Source organism: Phoxinus phoxinus (genome assembly GCF_949152265.1).
Source record: "Phoxinus phoxinus genome assembly, chromosome: 16".
Classification (NCBI taxonomy): Eukaryota; Metazoa; Chordata; class Actinopteri; order Cypriniformes; family Leuciscidae; genus Phoxinus; species Phoxinus phoxinus.
Genome location: NC_136891.1, coordinates 13257960 through 13277460, shown reverse-complemented (window position 1 = coordinate 13277460; position 19501 = coordinate 13257960). Strand labels below are relative to the sequence as shown.

At 44.5% G+C, this 19501-nt stretch overlaps 1 protein-coding gene across 6 annotated transcripts in view; it reads left to right on the top strand.

Moving 5' to 3' along the window:
- lama2 (laminin, alpha 2) overlaps positions 1-19501 on the top strand; it is a 241973-nt gene that overhangs the window by 191119 nt on the left and 31353 nt on the right. For all 6 annotated transcript variants that reach the window (XM_079639032.1, XM_079639030.1, XM_079639033.1 and 3 more), the window contains one exon: positions 11598-11760. In XM_079639032.1, coding sequence (XP_079495158.1) covers positions 11598-11760 — 163 coding nt within the window. The remainder of the gene's footprint in view (positions 1-11597; positions 11761-19501) is intronic.

The following is a 19501-nucleotide window of genomic DNA, read 5'->3' as shown; positions in this document are numbered from 1 at the left end:
ACTGATTACAGAGTTTTTGTATTTGCACCTTCCCAATATCCCACCACTGTTGTATTGATGTAAAAGAATACTTTTTAGATGTCCATCCCAACCAAAAGAAGGAAAAACATTTACAAAAGTGAGCATCTTCAAGTAAAGCACTATTAAAATGCAAGTATATGGTAAATGGACTGCATTTATATAGCGCTTTCACAGACCCAATGGCCACCAAAGCGCTTTACATGTTGCCTCACATTCACCCATTCATACACCGACGGCGGTGATAACTTTCACCGGTGATAGCCGGTGAAAGTAGGCACTCTTATATTTAACAGAATGAATAAAAACACATGCTTCTACCATTGAGTGTTAAGAGAAACCAACAGGTAAAATATCACAAGATTTAAAACATTGTTTCTGATGTTTAAAACAATAAAAAAAAAGATCCAATCTTGCTAATGAAATGCAATTTTCTTTCACATGAGCCCATGTATACTGTCTTTCATTACAATTAAAAATTATCCCCACATCACAGAGTTGACAAGTGTTAATCATATTTAGTAATTTACTTCTTGAAGCCTTAGGAGGCTCAATGTGATTTCTATCTAAATCATTACTTGTACAATTAAAATCTCGACCCAGTACTAAAAAAATGTTCTGTATTACATTGTTTTAGACTATCACGTAAAGTTTCAAGAAAAAACATTATTTCCATATATTTTACAGGCGCATAGACATTTATCAATTCCACAGTAACATTTTCAAACTTTGCTATTATCTTAATTAATCTGCCTTTTATTACTTCTGTAACATCATACGATATTGGTAGACAAGTCTTTGAAAACAAAACAGCCACCCCAGCACTGAAAGCAGTCTTATGACTCAGAACCATATTTTCTTCCCACTCTTTCATCCATTCGACTTCATTTTCCTTTGCAAAAACATGACATCTATATTTTTTAGTTTCATTAACTCATAAATCTGTGCTCTTTTGCTTACATCCCTCGCCCCATTTACATTCAGAGAAGAGATTTTAGAATTGCTCATTATAAGGGATGAAAATGGCACAAAAAGCCAGGTCCATATCACGCCGTTATTTTTGTGACATATTTTGCATTATTCAATGCTCGAGGACCCACTTTTTGTACAATCTTTTTTTAGACGACACCTCAGGATTTGACAGACATCCTTCACCTTTGTCAAACGCGTAAATGCACAAAAAGCACTATAAAATCATTTGCGCGTAACGCGCCAGACGCTCAATTCGCGCCATTCGCGCGAACTTGACGAGCGAATGAGGCGTATTCTCGTCTACCGCGCCGCACTCTACGCCTCATTCGCGCCGCAGGATTTTTTTACGCGCGTAACGCGTCTTTGCATTGACTTAACATTGAAATCACTCGTGCCTGACGCGCTATTCGTGTCCGGTGTGAACGCACCATAAGGGAATTTTCTTAATCGCAGAAACCAACTGCCCATATCAAGATAATTCACGTTTCAGCCCTTCGTCACTAATAAATGGAGGCACATTGGAAAGCAAAACCTGTCTCGCTGGATTAACAAGTGGGAAAACCTTGATCAAGCTATCATTGAGGACTATCCCGTTTTCAACTGTCGCGTTCACTTTTTAAAAATTGGTCGAAAATTAACATCACAGCACCGTTCATTCTCGACGCCGAACAAATACTACTGTAACGAACCACCGCTCCTATCGCTTACACACATTCTTCGACTGAGCACTCATCTCCAACCGGCACTTTTATTCCATGCTGCCGGGTGAGTTGCTCATAAATCGCCATCTCCACACTCGCCATGGCGACCAGTTTAAAAACTGGATAACCCAACCTCCCCGTTATCACCACAATATTTTTTGTGTTTTTTGACCATACATGGTAAAAACAGTGAGAGAAACAACACTTAAATAAACAGACCTTTGAATATGAAGAAAGCAGTCACGCTCCGATTCATACTTCGCACTCACTCAGCAAACGCCCACGCATGCGTACGAGACGAGAGAGAGAGAGAGAGAGAGAAAGAGAGAGAGATACCCTGTGGTTGAGTGTGATTGTATCATTGTACATGGTATTAAATGAGAAGCTGGTTTAGTTAATGAAGGTTCAGCTAACACTATGTGATGCCTTAATTAAAAGAGACAAAATTAATTAACAGAAAAATAACCACTTAAACACATACTCCAGCACTTGACTGTTTGTGTGTATTAGTAGTAGTAAAAGTAGTAGTCGTGGGATCCTTCAAGTCAAGTCACATTCATTTAGCACTTTATACAATACGCTGCAAAAAAAATTCTTACTCTGTATTTTTGTCCTGTTTTCTACTACTAATATCTAAACATTTTTAAATCAAAACAGCTGTACCTGAGAAGCAAAATTACTTGAGATATTTTTTACTGGAAAATTGATCACATTTAAGTGAGTTTATGTTTAAAACAAGAAAAAAAATGTGCCAAGTAGGTCAGAGAAAAAAAAAATTGCACCCCATTGACAGATATTTTTTTACTAGTTCTAAACACAAACTAACTTGATTTTAATGGTTTTCTTCAGAAAACAAAACTTAATATGTGAAGTTATTTAGCTTCTTCAGAAAAAATATCTTGATTTAATCTTTTCAATGGAAAACAGGACAAAAAGGCTAGCAATCATTTGTATTTATTTATTTATTTTGCAGTGCGCGTTTCAAAGCAGCTTCACAGTAATAAACAGGAAATAAGTGTTTTAATGTTGAAAAAATTAATCAGTTAAAAAGTGAAATATCAGCTGTAAAGCAGCTCCACAGAAAACAATAGCTAAATTAAATTTTAACATTGATTTAGTTCAGAATTTAATAAATGTTGATTTAATTCAGTTCAATAACAGTGTCAATATTGCAACGTTCATCAAATATGAAACAAGTTCAAATCATTTAGCCACCTCATGATTAGATTCAGGGACTCGTGTTATCATTCCAAAATATTCAGTGTCTTACGCCATGAGCACTGTGTTTTTTAATATGCCGTTTCAGGTGGAAAGATGTTAAACTTTTAAAAACGTCTCTTGAGACCTCAGTAAAAGCTACAAACTACAGCGTTTCTGCTCTGATCTGCCAGTAAATGTTGTATAAGCATCTATAATAGTGTAGTATATCAGAGGCAGCTTTGGTTCTGTGTAAATATATTTCAACATCAGAGCAACCATTTTTCAGAGCAACTTTGTCAGTCAGAACACATTCTGTTTTGATGTCTCCACCCGTTTATGTTTCTGAAGGCCTCTTCGTGTTTGTTTGCTCCGCACAGGTATATTTTGTAGAATTGCATATGCATGCAGTTTTTCCTGCATAGGCTAATTATATTTTTCAGTTGCGTATATATATAAATTGATTAACTTTTGTGGACGGATCACATCATAATGCATCAGTGAATCGATTATTTCTCCGAACGTCTATCAATATAATGCAAATGTAGTTCATACCTGAGAGGAGTTTTCACAACAGATGGTGTTGTCTCTGGACATCTAAACATTAGACGCTCTCATACAGATGGACACTCTCAGTCCACCCAATACATGCAGATTAAAGCCATAAACACAAAAAAGTGGTTAATCTATTTTCTTGGATACGTGTTTGGCACTTAAAGTCAGCAGATTGCACTTTGGTCCTCTGGATTTTGATAACTGGCCAAAAAGCTGCTTGCAGAAGTGGAGGAGAGCAGACATCAGTCAGTGCGGAGTGGAAGAGCTTCATTATCCATTCTGTGCATGAGCTCCCTGCTCCAGTAAACCGCCTCGTCTCTCATCTTCTCTCGCACGCTAAACGAGTGGGAATCAAATGATTCTGTCCACCCCAAAGACCCGAGCTGCGTTTGAAACTCACTGTGCAATTATTTCCAGCTCGGTTCGCTTGGCAGGTATATACTGCGCTCTTTGTAGTCTATCGACTGTTTACGTTTGAACTCTCGAGGAATTTCAGAAACGCATGCAATTATAGCTCATTTTCATCTCAATTTAATGATTTTTATTTAAATTAGAATATGCAGAGAAGCTTTCTTGCTCTTTTATTTCCCTCCCGTCTGATTGAGGTTTTTATTTCTGAATCTAATTTAATTTGATTAAAGAACATTAACTGTGCTCAGTTTAATTTTAACTTCTTTAAATCAACATGCTGTGAAAAGGAAGTGAAAAGAAATGTGTGGCAAAGTTGTTTGCTATATATTAGGGCTGTCAAGCGATTAAAATTTGTAATCGAATTAATTACACAATGTCGCGATTAATTAATCGAATTAATCACAAATTAATTGTGACATCACATTTGACTGAGAAATTACCCCAAAAGATGATTTAAAGTCATTATTGTGTTAAATGAGAAAAGCATCAAATACATTACAAAAAGTAGGCTTCTTCAACGGCCAAGAGCAGAGGTGTATGGAGCCAGATCAGAATCTTTAATAATTCACACAAAAAACTTGATTCACACACACGTAGACAATTTCACATCCATGAAACCAAATTCACGTGCACAAAAAAACAATTTGCGTGCGTGAAAAAAATGTTTTTCACAAAAAGCAATTCACATGCGCAAAATAAAATTATAGATTCATAAAATACATTTCACAAATGCCAAACACAATTCGTAGATATACAACTGTGCACAAAACCCTCAAATGTTTTAAATGTGCGAGTATATCCTTGAATGTGAATGTGCAAATCGTCATTGACGTGTGAATCACCTTGGATTTGTGTGTGTTTGAGACTTTCCTGGCAGCGCTTTCGTCCTACACAGAGCAGTCGTACTCTTTAGCCAATCATATTTAAGCTTATCAACTGATCTCGAACTTCTTTAACTTCAGTAAACACACAGAAATTAATCGATCAACTGCACATACAGGTCCTTCTCAAAAAATTAGCATATTGTGATAGTTCATTATTGTCCATAATGTAATGATAAAAATGTAACTTTCATATATTTTAGATTCATTGCACACCAACTAAAATATTTCAGGTCTTTTATTGTTTTAATACTGATGATTTTGGCATACAGCTCATGAAAACCCAAAATTCCTATCTCAAAATATTAGCATATCATGAAAAGGTTCTCTACACGAGCTATTAACCTAATCATCTGAATCAACTAATTAACTCTAAACACCTGCAAAAGATTCCTGAGGCTTTTAAAAACTCCCAGCCTGGTTCATTACTCAAAACCGCAATCATGGGTAAGACTGCCGACCTGACTGCTGTCCAGAAGGCCTTCATTGACACCCTCAAGCAAGAGGGTAAGACACAGAAATAAATTTCTGAACGAATAGGCTGTTCCCAGAGTGCTGTATCAAGGCACCTCAGTGGGAAGTCTGTGGGAAGGAAAAAGTGTGGCAAAAAACGCTGCACAACGAGAAGAGGTGACCGGACCCTGAGGAAGATTGTGGAGAAGGACCGATTCCAGACTTTGGGGGACCTGCAGAAGCAGTGGACTGAGTCTGGAGTAGAAACATCCAGAGCCACCGTGCACAGGCGTGTGCAGGAAATGAGCTACAGGTGCCGCATTCCCCAGGTCAAGCCACTTTTGAACCAGAAACAGCGAAGAGAAGCAGCACTGGACTGTTGCTCAGTAGTCCAAAGTACTTTTTTCGGCTGAAAGCAAATTTTGCATGTCATTCGGAAATCAAGGTGCCAGAGTCTGGAGGAAGACTGGGGAGAAGGAAATGCCAAAATGCCTGAAGTCCAGTGTCAAGTACCCACAGTCAGTGATGGTCTGGGGTGCCATGTCAGCTGCTGGTGTTGGTCCACTGTGTTTTATCAAGGGCAGGGTCAATGCAGCTAGCTATCAGGAGATTTTGGAGCACTTCATGCTTCCATCTGCTGAAAAGCTTTATGGAGATGAAGATTTCATTTTTCAGCACGACCTGGCACCTGCTCACAGTGCCAAAACCACTGGTAAATGGTTTACTGGCCATGGTATTACTGTGCTCAATTGGCCTGCCAACTCTCCTGACCTGAACCCCATAGAGAATCTGTGGGATATTATGAAGAGAAAGTTGAGAGACGCAAGACCCAACACTCTGGGTGAGCTTAAGGCCGCTATCGAAGCATCCTGGGCCTCCATAACACCTCAGCAGTGCCACAGGCTGATTGCCTCCATGCCACGCCGCATTGAAGCAGTCATTTCTGCAAAAGGATTCCCGACCAAGTATTGAGTGCATAACTGAACATAATTATTTGAAGGTTGACTTTTTTTGTATGAAAAACCCTTTTCTTTTATTGGTCGGATGAAATATGCGAATTTTTGGGTTTTCATGAGCTGTATGCCAAAATCATCAGTATTAAAACAATAAAACAATAAAAGACCTGAAATATTTCAGTTGGTGTGCAATGAATCTAAAATATATGAAAGTTAAATTTTTATCATTACATTATGGACAATAATGAACTTTATCACAATATGCTAATTTTTTGAGAAGGACCTGTACCTCTGCTTAGCCATGAACTGGTCAAAAGCTAATGACGTCACATGCAGGTAGGCCCGCCCTCACGTGATACTGATTGGTCGATTGATAAGCTTAAATCTGATTGGCTAAAGAGTACGACTGCTCTGTGTAGGATGAGAGCGCTGCCAGGAAAGTAAAAAAAAAAACACACACACACACAAATCCAAGGCAATTCACACGTCAATGACGATTTGCACATGGTTTCATGCATGTGAAATTGTCTACATGTGTGTGAATCAAGTTTTTTGCGTGAATTATTAAAGAGTCTGATCTGGCTCCATAGAGGTGTAGTGGTAAAAAAAGAGGTGGGTAAACTATAAATTCTGGTGGACCACAACGTGGTCACCCGGTAAGGTGGGCCACTGCCTACCGGTGTATGTGTATCCTGATGACATCGCTATAGGCTATAATTTGATGGTAGGCCTACTACAAGGGTATCACTGGTTGTTCCCTCATCATATAGGTCACACAATCACTATTCAATTCATACATTAATCTAAGTTTTTGTTAAAGAGACTCAAGAAGGAATAATATGGTTGAAATCTATAAAGTTTACTAAATGACAAAACAAAGAGAACAAAAATATTTAAGAGAGATAGAGAGGGAGGCTTATATCCAGGGCTTCCAATGCAATGCACTTGTGCAAAACGAAAACGCTTGTTGTATTTTTAAAGCGCAAAGTTAAACAACAAAATTTTAATTTGACCTTTAGGCTACACCAAATGTTGCGCAAAAAAAAAATACATATAGACAATTTTTTGTTTATGACTTATTGCCCCTTTATTAAACATTTAAATATATTTTTTTGTTGTTGATTTTACTATTTTTCTAAGACAAAATTAGAACCTGGAAATTATATTTTTCCCGCAGTGCTGAATGAGAAGAGCCATATATAGGCCTATGTCTCTGGAACCACAGCCTACAGAAAGGTGATAGGCTAATGATGTGTCTGAAAAAATAACGAGGCGTTTTAATTGTTTATTAATAAACTATTGTTTTCTAAATCAGTGTCGGCTAAAAACATATCTCCATCTATCTCCGTTGTTAAGTGGATGCGCCTTTAGAGAGAAATGCACCTTTCATACGGATTACATAATTAGAATGTATTAGCTTTCGATTCGAATTTGTTCGTTTTAAAGTGGACATTTCAAGCTAGGCTATGTTTTGTTTCAGTTCTCGTGCTCCAGTTCACGAAGATCATGCGCGCCTGATTGTTTTGATATTTTAAATTGTTTCACTGTTGATAGGAAGTGTTCGCGCCCGCGCCCGCGCCTCCGTGCCATGCAGTGCACGTTCCACACTCCGCTCCACAAACCCTTGGATATGCGTCAAAATCTTGTCTTTTATTTGTGATAATCTTAGTCCTGTATTATTATTGTCTAACCCGTATTATGAATGACATTTGACGAATTGCTTTGTTCCTTTTTTGGATAAAAGCGTCTTCTAATTATGTAGCCAAGTAAATATTATAATAATGATGATAATTATTTATTTATTTTTGCATACACGGTCCCCAAACACACCGCGTCTTCCAAGTCAGGTGACTGTAAATGTGCAAAAACTGTTTCCATTGCAGTTTTGCGAAATATTCCTTTTTCGAACTGCCTGAAAAAAACTTTTTTGCGATAAACGAGAGTTTTTGCGAAATTGACGTGTTTCCATTGTGCGTATTTTCAATTCTCAATTTGCGCAATTTGAAGGGTAGGCCTAATAAAAACGCGGCTACTGCCAGTAATGCAGCGCTATATGAAAGACTTTGTCTTAGGTTTAACAACCTATTAAACTAATAATGAACAATATGAAACTAAAACGACATAAGCTTAATTTTAAATGGCTTAGGAACTATAGGCTATTTAGAGCTGGATAAACGCAATTTAGAGGTGGATAAACACACTTTGGAGGATAAACGCTTTCCGAATTTTGGGAGGTGCGCAAACGTTTAGCTTGCGTTACTTGCGTTTACTTGCGTTTAGCCTCCACTACATCCCTGGCCAAGAGGGTGACTAAATGATTTTTAATTATTTAAATTTTTTGGTGAACTATACCTATAATGAGTTCCCTTTTGAGGTAAAATTCACACTGCGTCGAGAATTGGGGAACGCCCTCAGCGTGACGCGTCTGAAGCATGTATGGAACTAGTCCAATCTTGATTGGTGTAGCGTCATGACGTCACCCGTGACGTCGCATGTGACGGCGATCCGGAAGCTATAAAAGGACGCCGGAACATAACCGTGTCAGCTTTCTGTTCTTCAGCAAGCGTTCTGTGTGACTGTGTGTCTTATTTGGTGTTGTATTGTACGTTTACCCTCTAGAAATATATATTATATATATATATATATATATATTATGACATCTAAGGAGATACAATACAGGCAGTGTGCGTCCCCTTGCCCACGCTATTTGAGCGAGGGTTGGAGTGGAGCATGCACAGGCAGCGCTCGAGGGCGCTGTCTGTGATATAATGCCCCTGAGAATGCTCCGCTCCAGCCTGAGCCTGTTCGATTAATCAGGCCAGGCACGTGCTCCACGTGGATCAGGTCCCGCGTCTGTCGAGGCAGCGCGGCGCTTGCATTCATGGTTATCGTAAAGGGAGTTGGCTGATGATGTTGAGACGGCCTCGGCCCTTTCTCAACATTCAGCTGTCAGCTCCCTCGGTCCTGCTCGCGGGTCGGAAGCCCGCCCTGCGGCTTCTTCCGCCCCTCGACGAGGGCCCGATGCTCGAATCTGGCACCAAGGAGTTCGATATTTTGAGCAGTGGCCAAATTAAATATCGATTGGCCACCAGAAAAGCAGGAAGCCCTCGATGATTTCCAAGAGATGCGTAGAGCGGTCGATTTGTCTCTCCGTGCTACCAAGGAGACGGTCCACGCCATCGGCGGCTCCATGGCAGCTTAGGTAGCTACGGAGACACATTTGTGGCTGAATCTGTCAGGCATTAGGGACAAGGACAGGGCCTTCCTCCTCGATGCCCTGATTTTGTCTTCTGGCCTCTTCGGCGATGTAAAACTAAATATATTGCAGCGCAGGGTTAAGTCTCAACACTAAATTAAAGGGCTGTCTCATATAGACGCCTGTCTCAAATACAAGCCGGTGCAGTTCGGCGATTTGGGAAAATGAAAGCCCGGGCTATTATTTGAAGTTTTACAGTATAATACGTTTCCTTCGTGGAGCTAGGAGGATGAGGCCTGTCATCCAGTCCAGGGTCCCTACGTTGTCCCTGGCACCCTTCGAACCCTTGGATGAGGTGTCTGAGAAATTTGCATCTTTGAAGGTAGCCTTCCTGCTCGCTATTACATCCCTAAAGAGAGTCGGTGACCTGCAGGCGCTATCCGTTGCTCCCTCTAGCCTCGAGTTCGCTCCTGGTAGAGTTAGAGCCATTCTCCACCCTAGACCTGGCTATGTGCCTAAGGTGCCTACAACTGTGGCATGGTCTATATTTCTTCAGGCTTTCCATCCTCCACCGCATGTGTTACCGCAAAATTACAGTACAGAATGGCTCTTTTAGAATTATCCTGAATATTATATAAGCATTCATTTCATGTGTCATTGAACGGAAGAGAGGCTCTTGAGCAGAGGTAAACCTACCATTAGACAAAAGCAGGCAACCACCTTTGGCCCCCAAAAGCCAAGGGCCCCCTAAAAACGCTTTTTATATATACGAGATGCACGAACATGCGCATCCGCATTGAACGTGCTTCTTGTGTATCCTGTTTGTACCAAATGAAAATATCATACATCTGAAGCAATAACTAAATACTGAGCGTATTGCGCTCTTTACACGTGTAAAATTGTTTATTGCATATTATATTTATATTTTTTACACATACACGTTTTCAGTTGAGGCCGCATGCGCAGTTACTTTCCACACAGAAACTCAATTCTGACACCCCATTGAACGAGCTGCTAATATGTACTTTATTTTTGGTTGAAATAATCATTTAAGTGTGTAATTTTTTATTTAGGTTTGTAGTTAAAATAAATAAAAATACATGTATTTTATTAATGTTAAATTACAGCCTTGCGTTATTATGTAGTGAAAATAACCCCAAAGCACCACCTAGTGTCCACCCCACGCTAATACTGTTAGCACCTGTTTAAACGCGAGTTTGGTAACTGCACTGAACTGAACATGCAGCACAACAGAGAAAGGAACCTCAAGGATGATCAAGGTAAATGTGTGCAAATGTATAGGGCCCCATTCCTATATTTTACCTGGGGCCCCCAAATCACTAAATTCGGTCCTGCTCTCGGGAGCACGTGTAAATGTCACATCCTATTGATTTTCCGGGGGAAACTGGCCTGAGTCCTTCACTTAAAAATCAGTCTACAGGCTTTCATAGACAACCTAGGAAGTCAGGGAAGTTCTCGTATTTTAAGTGCTGCTACAAGCTGTAGCACATTGACAATACAAAAAGAAAATTATTGCATATAGCCACTTATTTTTTTTAAATAGTTTTTTTACATTTTAATTTATTTCAGTTCAAATGTATTCCTTTTCAAGTGACAAATGATTTTATGGTTTTGGGTTTAGTTAACTATAATAACCCTGGTGTTATGTCCCTGCCTGCTGTGTGTGTGTGTGTGTGTGTGTGTGTGTGTGTGTGTGTGTGTGTGTGTGTGTGTGTGTGTGTGTGTGTGCGTGCGTGCGTGCGTGCGTGCGTGCGTGCGTGCGTGCGTGCGTGCGTGCGTGCGTGCGTGCGTGCGTGTGTGTGTGGCTTGGTTTATTATACATTGTGGGAACCGAATGTCCCCACAAGGATAGTAAAACCTGAGATCACCTCCATTGTGGGGACCAGCCAGCGGTCCCCATGAGGGGAATGGGTTAATAAACATACTAAATTATATATTTTTGAAAATGTAAAAATGCAGAATGTCTCCTGTGATGGGTAGGTTTAGGGATAGGGGCAGTGTAAGGGGATAGAATATACAGTTTGTACAGTATAAAAACAATTACGCCTATGGAATGTCCTCACAAGGATAGAAATGAAAAACTGTGTGTGTGTGTGTGTGTGTGTGTGTGTGTGTGTGTGTGTGTGTGTGTGTGTGTGTGTGTGTGTGTGTGTGTGTGTGTGTGTGTGTGTGTGTGTGTGTGTGTGTGTGTGTGTGTGTGTGTGTGTGTGTGTGTGTGTGTGTGTGTTTTGTCCAGCTTTACGGGACAAAGCACGTGAGCTGAACGCGACTCTGGGCGTGAGGGACGGTGCTCCAGAGAAGAGTGTGAACGAGATGAATGATGAAATTCAAGCCATACTCGCAGAACTACGCAAACGACAGCTCTCCGGCAAGAAAAACATTGCTGATGAAGAACTGGGGTAAAACACACACACACACACACACACTCACACAGAAATGGGGTGGCAATAAGCTTCCCTGCCACCAGCACCTTCTTTTGCAACATTGCTATATATATATATATAGGAAGTAAAATAAATCTGCAGCAATGTTGCAAAAGTCGCACTGGACTATAAGTCGCATTTATTTAGAAATTTATTTCACAAAATCCAAGACCAAGAACAGACATTTAATCTGGAAAGGCAAGTTATTCAACTACACAATAGCACACAGAACAACAGGCTGAATAGGTGTCCGGCATGTTAACGTTACACAGGGTTTCCCGCAGCACTTTGGAACTAAGGCGGCCGCCTAACCAACACACGCCTGCCGCCTTCTTACGTCGTCAAAAAAAATTTATATGAGCGATATCCGCCGTGTTACTCTGTCTTGTTTAGAGCTTAGATTCTCTGTCCGAGCAGGCAGAGAATCGGCCCGATATTTCCCGCCGCTATACTCGATGTGCGGCGCGGGACTAGATTTGATGACCGAGCGCGGGCGGTAATGCACTCACTCTGTGTGTGCGGGCTGCGGGAGAATAAAACGATTAAATAGAAATATCTATGAATAAAACAAATAAAAACTAATAAATTGTTATTCATCTGTTGCAGAAAAGCAACAAGAACAACTAAAACAAAATAGAAACGATTTACAGGCCAGGGTTTCTATTTGTAACATGTTTGCAGCGTTGAGCGATGTAGCTAATCACAGACATACGTGTTGATTTCTGTAACGCAATGGCCAATCAGAAGCATTTAAGATAGAATCCCCTCACCGCTCAAAACATCTCGGGTTACGACTGTAACCCTTGTTCCCCGGGAAGGGAATGAGACACTGCGTCGTTGTCGACGACACTTTGGGGAATGCCCCAGCATAGCGCGTCTGAAGCATGAATGAAATCCACTCGATCCTGATTGGTGCTGCGTCATGACGTAGTAGATGACGGCATAACCGGAAGATACAAAGGGATGCCAGTACACACACACATTAGCTCTTTTGCGATGAAGCAAGCGCTCTGTCCGTGATAGGTGTGGCGACGAGACGCAGTGTCTCGTTCCCTTCTCTGGGAACAAGGGTTACAGTCGTAACCAGAGACGTTCCCCTTCGAGGGAACTCACACTGCGTCGTTGTCGACGACACTTTGGGGAACGTAATGCCCACTAGGCCACACCGTAATCACGCCCGCCCTAGTGTGAAGCTGGAAAACCAGGCACACTTAGGACGCGAGCACTCTGGCGCCAGGCGTCACAGGGAGTTGCAGACTGTAAAACCGTATGAAGGTGTGCGGAGTAGCCCACCCGGCCGCCTCGCAGATCTCATGAAGTGAGGCTCCAGAAAGGAGGGCCACCGAGGAGGCCATGCCCCAGGTGGAGTGCGCCCTCACGGTCATAGGTGAAGGCCCATTGCGCACCTGATAGGCCGTGGCTATAGCCTGGACAATCCAATTGCTGATTGTCTGCTTAGATGCAGGCAGCCCCTTCTTGGGTGAACCAAAACACACCAACAACTGGTCTGACTTACTCCACTGAGAAGACCTCTCGAGGTACACTCTCAGGGCTCTGACTGGGCAGAGCAAGTGAAGTCTCCCCTCTTCCGCCGTCACGTGAGGTGGAGGACAGAAGGCCTGAAGAACCACGGACCGTGCCACATTGGAGGGCACCTTGGGCACATAACCCGGTCTAGAATGTAAGATGGCCTTAACTCCGCCAAGGGCAAACTCCAGGCAAGTTGGCATTATAGCCAAGGCCTGGTGATCCCCCACTCTCCTCAGAGAGGTGATAGTGAGGAGAAAGGCCACCTTAAGGGTCAGGTTATTTGCCTCAGCCGACTCCAGTGGCTCGAAGGGGGCCTCAGCCAACCCTTCAAGTACCACCGCCAGGTCCCAGGTTGGGACTCTGGAGCGAGCCGCAGGCCTCATCCTCCGAACCCCACTGAGGAAACGTACAACCAGATCATGCCTTCCCAGGTGCCCATCACCTAAAGGCGAGTGGAAAGCCGCTATGGCAGTCACGTACACCTTAAGTGTGGACGGGGTAAGACCGGCGGAGAAACGATCTTGGAGGAACTCCAGCACTGAAGCCACTGGGCAGTTAACTGGGTCCACCTCACTCTCTCTACACCAAGTGGAAAACACATTCCACTTCAGGCTGTACAGTCTCCTGGTGGAAGGAGCCCTGGAGCTGAGTAGGGTCTCAACAACACCTGCTGACAGGCCAGCCTCTAGGTACCGATCCCCCTCAGGGGCCAGACCCAGAGGTTCCACAGCTCTGGCCGGGGGTGAAATATTGTGCCCCCTGCCTGTGACAGCAGATCCCTCCTCAGAGGGACCTGCCACGGGAGGCCATCCAACAGTGCTACAATGTCCGAGAACCATACTCGGGTCGGCCAGCGGGGTGCTACTAAAAGTAGGCTGATCCCTTCCTGGCGGACTCGCTCCAAGACTCCCGGGAGTAGAGCGATCGGGGGAAATGCGTACAGACGCAGCCTCTGCCACGTCTGTGGCATGGCATGGATACCTGAGAGAGAACCACAGTGGGCAGTGGGACGTCTCTTGAGACGCGAACAGATCCACTTCCACTGGTCCGAATCTCACGCACATGGCCTCCACCACCTCGGGGTGGAGACGCCACTCCCCGGGCCTCAGCCCCTGCCTCAACAGGACGTCTGCTCCCTGGTTTTGGTCCCCGGGGACATGCATCGCTCTGAGAGACGACAGTTTCCCCTGGGACAACAGGAGGATCTGGTGTGCCAGTCTGCATAGAGGGCGCAACCTCAGACCCCCCTGATGATTCAGATACGCGACTACAGAAGTGTTGACGGAGCGTATCAGGACATGGTGGTCCGGAAGAAAACCCCTCTGGGCTTTGTAGACCGCCAGCATTTCCAGGCAGTTGATGTGCCAGGAAGAATGCTGTGTCTCCCACAGGCCTCTCGCAAAGCGGCCGTCCATGACCGCGCCCCAACCGGTGAGGGAAGCATCTGTTGAAACGGTTTTCCGGCAACATGATGCCCCCAGCACTGGTCCCTGGGACAAGAAGGTTTCCTCCATATGACAAGAGAACGAAGGCATCTGCACGTTACCCTGATCATACGGAATGGATTTCCCCTTGGGGAAAACCCCTTGGCTTTCAACCACCACTGTAGGGGTCTCATGTGTAGCAGGCCAGATGGTATGACGCTGGACGCTGCTGCCATGAGCCCCAGCAATCTCTGAAATTGCTTCACAGTGAGGTTGTGGCCTAGCTTCACCCTGGAGACCATCGCCAGTATGGACTCCACGCGCGCGGGAGACATTTGTGCCCGCATCGTCGTGGAGTCCCATACAACTCCCAGGAACGTAGTCTTCTTGGAGGGCGTCAACACACTCTTCTTTGTGTTGAGTCTCAGCCCCAAGCACCTGATATGGGCCAGAACGACATCTCGATGCCGAACTGCCATCTCGCACGACCTGGCCAATATTAACCAGTCGTCGATGTAATTGAGTACACGGATGCCCTGGAGTCTCAACGGAGCCAGCGCTGCGAGGGGAGAGAGCTAGGCCAAAGGGAAGAACCCGATATTGGTACGCTTCGCCCCCGAAAGCGAACCTCAGGAACTTCCTGTGACATGGAAGGATGGATATATGGAAGTATGCATCCTTCAGATCTATCGTGACGAACCAGTCCTCGAACTGGATCTGACTCACGATTGCTGGAATGGTAAGCATCTTGAACCTGTACCTCCTCAGAGAACGATTCAAGTGCCTGAGATCTATTATGGGACGCAACCCCCCATCCTTCTTGGGAACTATGAAGTACCGGCTGTAGAACCCGCACTCCCTGTCTGGCAGAGGAACACGTTCTATGGCCTCCTTGACCAACAGGGATTGAACTTCCTGTTCCAAAACCCGAACCTGCTCTGGGCCGACCACAGTCCAGACCACCCCTTTGAACTTTGGGGGAGGGGAGCTGAACTGTAGTCTTTAACCCAGCTCTACAGTACGCAGGGCCCACGGAGATATATTCGGAAGGCATGACCATGCGCCGAGATAATCTACTAAGGGAACCAGCCTCTCGAGGCTGGCCTCGGGTGTCAACCGAGACTCGTTCCCGACTTCCTGAAGCGGCTGGCCGGCAGGAAGCGGTCGAGAACTATTTTTGGTGTGCGGACGCGTTCGCCGCCCCGCCGCATGTCTTCCTAGAGGCGGCTGGAGCGACGTGCGTACGCGGCAAAATCAATGTGGCCCGAAGCGTGCTGGACGGCGGGAACACAGCACTGATTCCCCGAGAGCTCCGATGGGAAGGCGACCTCGATCGCCCCGCCCCGGGGGGGACAGCTCTCAGTGGTCCGGCCACAATTAGGACCGCTTGGAGGAAGCCTTCTTCGCCTGAAGGACGGTCCTCAGATCGACTGTTTCTCTCTCTCCTTCATCCCCGATAAATTTAACCATAAATGCCTCTCCACACACACCATACCAGCCATGGAGCGACCGATGGCACAGGCCGTCTCCTTGGTGATGCGGAGAGACAAGTCGGTAGCCTTCCTAAGCTCCAAGATGTCACTCGGAGAGGGACCCTCGCCCTCATCAAGCTCCTTGAGGAGGTCGGCCTGGTAGGCCTGCAACACCGCCATAGTGTGCAGGCAGCTACCAGCCCGCCCAGCCGCCATTTAGGCCCTGCCCACCAGAGGGGATGTATCACGGCATGGCTTAGTGGGCAGCACTGGGGCTTTAAGGGACGAGGCAGCCTCGGGAGAAAGATAACTCGTGAGAGCTTCCTCCACCCGAGGCATTGTCCCATAACCACCCCAGCACGTTAGAGAAATCAAGCACTGGGGGGTTGGAGAGCCTGGCTGAGTATGGTTTTTCCCATGACTTGCACAACTCATTATGCAAGTCGGGGGAAAACGGAAGGCCCCGGCGTGGAGGTTGAGACCTGCGCCTGAAGAACCTTTCATTCAGCTTACTTGGTGGCTGGACTTCCGGTTCTTCTTGTGGCCAATCAATTTTTAACTTGGCCACAGCGCGGGTCAAAACCTCCACCAACTCCTCTTGGGCGGGTGCGTGAAGTGGTTGATCGAGCTCCACATCACCCACATCACTGCTTACAGCATCAGACTCCTCAGAGCCTGATAACTGAAGCATCTGATCCCCTTCCTCGTGGGAAGAAGCCGCTTCGCGGGCTTCCACACGAGGCGGGAGAACATCTGATTCCTCAGACGAGGACCGGGAAGATGCCGCAGCAGTCCCGTGTCCCTTTGAGAGATCTATCTGTGAGCCCCACGATCTGCGGCGCCGCGCTGCCTCGACAACGGCGGGCCCAGAACCGCGGGGCTCGCGAGCTTGGCCGTGCTCATCAAACACGGCCAGCCGTGAGCGCAATACCCTGAGCGGCAGCTTATCACACTCGCTACAAGCGGCTCCCTCGAGAGCCGCTCTAGCGTGCTGCACACCAAGGCAAAACACACACAGCTGGTGTGTGTCCGTGCCCGAAATATAACGCGGACACGGGTGCACACACTCTCTAAATTGCTCGCATTCCATAATATAGTATGCTTGTGACTTTCAAAGAGACAGAAAACACCAAATAGGACAAACAATACACAGAGCGCTTTCAGCTGAAGAGCAAAAAAGCTAATGTGTGTGTACTGGCGTCCCTTTGTATCTTCCGGTTATGCCGTCATCTACTACGTCATGACGCAGCACCAATCAGGATCGGGTGGATTTCATTCATGCTTCAGACGCGCTATGCTGGGGCATTCCCCAAAGTGTCGTCGACGACGACGCAGTGCGAGTTCCCTCGAAGGGGAACAGACTTTTTGTTCAGTGCAGAATTCTGCATACTGGCATATCCTCTGATTATAACAAACAAAGTGTATATATTATGAAAGATTCATTGTGCAGTCAGCTTCATTGATAATAACAGAGATGTAAGAGATTGCGATGAACTGATGTCAGCTTTTTAGGAATTATTAAGGGGAGCGCACTTTGCGCGCATTCATTCATGGCAAACCATGCATGCAGCCTGCTTGCTTTTATGTTAAATTAACAGTGGTTTGTGAATGTTGATGCTTTAATAACAAATAATTTATCAGGAGCATTTATGTTGATGTGTATGGTGGTGACACGTAGGCTAACTTGAAGGTATTTCATGGAGGTACCGAAAAAAAAAAAATTCTGACAAACCCCACCCCACCACCATAACTAACACATTTTCTGTGGGAAACCCTTTCAGCTACACAATAGCATAAAGAACATATACCTGGGAGGCTGAATAGGCTAAATTAACATAACCCAGCGAGTCCAACAAGTTACCGGTAAGCAAGTTCACCAAGCTCCTGCGACCTCGTTCCACAACACTGAATTCTTCCTCGGTGTCGCTTCCGAACAACTCCGCTAACTAGAGCGCCCTCTCGTCTCACGACTGTAGACGGTAATGTTTTCTCTTGGTTCATCTCAGTCAGTCTGAATTAATTTTGATATATAAGTCGCACCTGACTATAAGTCGCAAGACCAGCCAAACTATGAAAAAAGTGTGACTTATAGTCCGGAAAGTACGGTATATATAAAATGCAATCATGACAACACTCAGAATAGTTTTGGCATGTTACTGAATATGGCAAATGTTAATGTTTTTGGTCTTGCCGGAGCTGGGGAGGTGGAGTTCAGAGGAACTTTGATAGCGCAGCAGGACTAGCTTACAGCAAACACTGAACCAGACTATTTAAATGTTGAGCAAGCTATCTCATTGGCTACAGAATCAGCAGAGGACAATCAGCTTGTGCCATGTGGCAATGATGTGATTACTAGCAGATTGCATGTAAAGTACCATCAGCCTGCTCCCTCTAGAATTTCATGACTAAACTATATGTATACAGGGCCTAAAACTAACTTTAGACCAATGGCTGGTGATTTTAAGAAAATTTACCAGCCATGAAACATAGATGAATCCTTATTAAAGTTACAAAAGTTATTCAGTCAAGAGCAGTGAGTGATTTGTTCTTCTTCTTTGTCCTTTGGTGTGGAACATTGACACAGACGGCAGCAGTAATATTAGGCTGCTGTCACTTTAAAGCTGCAGTCTGCAAATCTGGCAGATTGAGGGGACTTTTTGAATGTTTACAACATGCCCCTCCCCCACTACAACCGGGCAGCCTCCCATTGAGTTTGCAAGCCTGTCAGTGCCTGTGTACTTTTTCACTCCGCCATCAGGCATCGTACAATCCAACACACCTGCGAACTTCAAGCGTGTGCATGTGATATTGTAACGTGCGCGAGGGGGGAGGGGGGATCTGTGGCGTGTGCAAAAACTGTGATTGACAGTCAGATCTCACACTGTGACCACTGTGCTGATTGGACCAGAAGAACCGGGAACGGTGGATTTTTGCAAAAAAAATAACAGGCTCTAGGTGGAGGTAGAAGTGCAGGTTTTTTTTCTAAAACCAGCTGATTTATGTTGTTCTGTCAGAGCATAGTGTCGGTTTCAGTGAATATGATAAAAAAAATCGTGCAGACTTCAGCTTTAAGAGCTAATGCATGGATCCAGTATACTGTTACACATCCTTTTTATTTCTCAACAGTTTATGTTCAGTTAAGAAATAACTGACTATGTTTCCTAGGATACTCACTATATATATATATCACATATAACACATCATTATGTACATAGCACAGCTGATTGGTTGTTGTTGCTCAACATTCAAACATGAACCGGTGTGTGTTGCTGTTAGCAGTGCAGCTCTCTT